At 37.5% G+C, this 4,233-nt stretch overlaps 1 protein-coding gene across 3 annotated transcripts; it reads right to left on the bottom strand.

The window, feature by feature from the left end:
- Positions 1–380: 380 nt before the first annotated feature.
- LOC133562263 (zymogen granule membrane protein 16-like) lies at positions 381–3,854 on the bottom strand. 3 transcript variants are annotated; one of them, XM_061916283.1, is made up of 7 exons: positions 3,701–3,854; positions 3,483–3,561; positions 3,261–3,387; positions 3,045–3,144; positions 2,800–2,892; positions 2,561–2,715; positions 381–1,119 (listed from the first exon to the last, which is right to left on the bottom strand). In XM_061916283.1, the coding sequence occupies exons 2-6, from the start codon at positions 3,535–3,537 to the stop codon at positions 2,563–2,565; spliced, it is 528 nt and encodes a 175-aa protein (XP_061772267.1). In that variant the 5' UTR covers positions 3,538–3,561; positions 3,701–3,854; the 3' UTR covers positions 381–1,119; positions 2,561–2,562. The 3 variants fall into 3 exon arrangements, with proteins under 3 accessions (XP_061772267.1, XP_061772266.1, XP_061772268.1); XM_061916282.1 differs by having other exon boundaries at positions 381–2,715; XM_061916284.1 differs by having other exon boundaries at positions 381–2,715; positions 3,483–3,595; positions 3,701–3,835.
- Between the last annotated feature and the right edge of the window lie 379 nt (positions 3,855–4,233).

The raw sequence follows: 4,233 nt of genomic DNA, 5'->3' as shown, positions 1-4,233 counted from the left end.
TGTGTGTGGTGTACATATGTATGTATATATATATCATTTATTTATATACAAGTTCATTAAGTTTGTACATAGAGTGAACAAGGAAGTTCGAGCTCAGAGTAATTTATGATTTAAAGAAAAGGGGTGGGATTAAATAAGTGTATACTTCTTCTCGCTCCTTTTCAAATATGTAAAAAAAAAAAAAAAAAAAAAGTTGAATGTTCATTTGTTTTTGTTTTTTGTTTTTTTTATTCTCCATTGTTTTCATTTTGTTATAATAGCCGTTAAGGCTATAGCACTGTATTGGATCATGCTTGCTCTTATTTGTTTTGGGTTTTTTTTGCATATTTGAAATAAAAATATATCAATCAATCAATCAAAAGAACACGCATTAAGTTGAGTTGAGTTCATGAAACGTTTTATTGCACATAACTATTATAAACCGTTCCCAATCATCTTGACATAAAAACAATGACATGTGTGTTATCGATAGACGCCATTTTTATTTATTCTAAGCAGAGAAAATTAATAACATCATGGGGTGGGCCAAAGAAAAGGCACACTTAATTAATACAGTAGGGCATGGGGGACCCCCTGGGGGAGTTGTAGGGCTAAATGACAGTAAATAGTAATGGACCCTCATTGGGGCCATTTCGTTCCATATATACACACTATCTTGTTGACTCTGTTCCACAGTTAGGAAAGTATGTTTACTTTAAATATGTTCAGTTTGATCTATATCCGTTTATGTAAAGATAACATTTTGTTAAAGGGGAAGTGGACATTTTGGGGGTGGAATTTTGCCTATTGTTCACAATCATTATGAATGACAAGACAACAGATGATTTTTTTATTTTTTTTACTGCATTCTAAATATTAAAATACGTGGGATCAAAATTCTGCTTATAATGGAACCTATGGGAGCTGCTCTATTCTGCCTATAAAGCCCTTAAAAAACAATAAAACACCTTCATTTAGGTTTTATATAAATGACATAAGTATATATGTAATCTAGTAATGGGCAAATGTATAATAACAATACATATTTACAGGCCCTACAATGAGGTGGCGACTTGTCCAGGGTGTACGCTGCCTTCCGCCCGATTGTAGCTGAGATAGGCGCCAGCGTCCCCCGCGACCCTAAAAGGGAATAAGCGGTCGAAAATGGATGGATGGATAAATATTTACATATTTTGATAATTGTAAGCATACGCGGCACATTATTTTAAAAACTCATCACAGCGTTTGCTTTTTTTTTCAACACTGTAGCAGATTACTACTTACTGCGAACTGTATGAGAGCCAACAAACATGATATAACATCACTTACTGTACAATGTCTGCTGTCATTGGGATGGCAAATGATAGAATGTTGTTATATTCTCATTTAGATGAAGAATTATTTATAATCCTCGCAAAGAACAAGGAAGTGGAGCTAAGCGTCTTTTCGTGTCGTTCTAGCTTTTTCCGGGTATAAATTGGCTACGGGTCTAAATACATCCTCAGCCTTCTTCTATCCAGGTGAGATGTAAGATTTGTGATCTACAATAAACCTTTAGAGCGGGGAGGCGATAATTATTAATCATAGTCCTCACTCTGTAGGTAAAAAAACATAATTGTGGGAGAAAACAAGCGCCTTCTCAAGTCTTCCTTGCGAAGTCTACAGTCCTAAATTGATTTTCAAGTTGTCAGCTTATGACCACAACCTTCTATTTTACACTTGAGAGGCATGATTTATAATTTTGCACAAACTTTTACAAACCCAGAGGCGATGCAGCAGCTTGCCAGCTCAGTATGTTAATAACTGCAGAAGCTAGTTACCGCTTTGTGATCAAGGCGCTGCTAAAAGTAGTTTATCTCTGTTATCTTTTATTATAACAATGTTAATACGCAGGTCATAACATGTAAATTGATTATTTTTGCCGGTGTTTCTGTTTTTTTAAAGGGCTTTATACACAGTGTGTGTACAGTGTATCTTAATTTGTCATCACCAACTGTCAGATTCAATTCTTCCTTTTGTTAACTTTTTCACATTGTTTGGCATATCTGCCTCAGCTCCTGTGACTGAAAAGACAACAAAGCAAGAGCAGTGGTCTGATGTATTTTTTTTGCTCCCTTTTTAGAATAATTTGTTCTGTTACTGTAAGAGGTCAATGCTTATTCCAGTTAAACCTGTATAACCATGCCACATATGAGCGTAGACACCATCAACAAAGCGTTTGAAGTGCAGGAAACCAGTATAAAAATCAAATGATAAGCTAATTAAATTGCTCAAAGATACAATTTATTTTCCTTTAAATTAATAATTATTGTTGATAAAAATGCAGCGTGAAAGAGGTTAATAATGATAACACAAAATATACAGTAAGATACGGTAATTAAATTATGACCAACGAAAATACCAAAAATTATAAGCTAACCCTTCTTGGGTTAATCTTGACAATCATTGGGAATCATTTAATGATTTGTTCCAATATACATATTTTATATCAAATATCCATAGTAAAATGTTCATTGAAGAGTAAGTAAATATTTTTGAAGCTTCTGTAATTCATCAAGACTAAACTATGAAGCTGGCATGCCTTTAGCCCGTGGAAGTGCTATTTGGGTTCACCGCTCCATCTGGGTTGATCAATCCCCAATGAGCTCCCAGTCCAGTGATTCCAGCCCCGTTGAAACGGCCACTCAGGATTCGGAGCTCGGCATCCGGGTAAGTGGGGTAAAAGTTAAAGGAGGTCTGTAACGCAGCATCACAAGTTGATACATGGTTGTGTGGGTGAATAAGTAACAGTGTCAAACAAAGTACGGTAATGATCATCACCTGTGTAGGCTGGCCAGCGATCAAACTGCGGCCTGTGCTGGTCACAAATATCAGCTGATAGATGAAGTTGGAGGTGAAGTATTTACCAGACACCTGAAATTTTAAATGCAATGTGCAGACTTTAAGACACATGGTTCCAGAACATTCAGGTAGAGGGCATTTTCATTCTAGTTTTAGCATACTTGCTACTACAATTATGTTATAACGTGAAGAAACACTTCCCTTTGATAAAGTGAGTGTCAAACCTGAATAATTTTTTCTCCTGGGTGCAGTATCATTTCCAGTGGTTGGCCAACTGTTCGGCCGATTTGATTAGTCCAAATATAGTCATAGCGCAATTGAAGTCTGCATAAAATCACAACAAATTACAAACTATTTAGGGATGGTGAATATATTATTATACAGAACAATGTTGTTCGGAAGTGTAATATTGAAAATCCCTTGTAGAATGAGGTACTGACCCAACGATGTAAGCGGAATTTAGCTCCCAAACCCGAACTGCTGTGATTCTACCGGTTCCTTGTGTCGCAAATGACGTTCCACTACCACTTCCAACCGTTGGGGAGAAAGAGTAATGGTCCTGGAATGCTGCAGTGTAAAACAATAACACGGTTAAAGTACTTCTGCTTCCTGTCATAAATGCTGAACATTTGATGACGTTCTGCAGTAAAAGGGTCTCTCACGTAGTTGTGCCAGGCAAGTTGTACAGAGCATGCACAGGAACAGGTGCACAATCATTGCGGCGGTTGTAATTAGTCAGCTCTAAAACCAATCATTGAACATAACCTTAGTGAACCTGAGTATGATAAACATCCCAAAAAACTATCAAGTAGCTTTGAGTAACAGTACAATACAATACACAAACACTTACATACTTGTACATATAATGCATCAAGCTCACCTCCGACTTGTTGTGTGAAGAGAAGATCAACCTGTGTAAGCAAAGTGAGGCGACAACGTCCCTTATGAAGCCCGGAACTCCCTCCCTCATGTCGCTCAAACAGACACAGACACACACATTTAACCCTAACATTCCATCTTGGCTGCCACTGACAGCTGAATGATGATCTAGGCCCCATCCTGTTCGCTCTTTATCTCCTCCCTCTTGGAGATATTTTTAAGAAACATGGAGTGTTTTCTCACCTTTATGCAGATGACTGCCAAATTTATATGCCGATTTCAAAAGGCCACGGCCCCCTGACACCCCTTCTTAACTGTCTATGCGACGCCAAGTCTTGGTTAGCCCAGAATTTTTTAATACTGAATGAGGGAAAAACGGAAATTTTAGTTTTTGGTCCGGCCCTCACTGACTTGGGACCATTGCAAAATTATGTGCGTCCCAAAGTCACCAGCCTTGGCGTCACTATAGACAGCCATTTTAAACTAGACAAACAAGTCAATGGCGTTTTAAAATCGTGTTTTTATCACCTTCGT

This window comes from Nerophis ophidion, linkage group LG11, assembly GCF_033978795.1.
Source record: "Nerophis ophidion isolate RoL-2023_Sa linkage group LG11, RoL_Noph_v1.0, whole genome shotgun sequence".
Lineage (NCBI taxonomy): Eukaryota > Metazoa > Chordata > Actinopteri > Syngnathiformes > Syngnathidae > Nerophis > Nerophis ophidion.
This window is presented reverse-complemented; position numbering and strand designations above follow the sequence as displayed.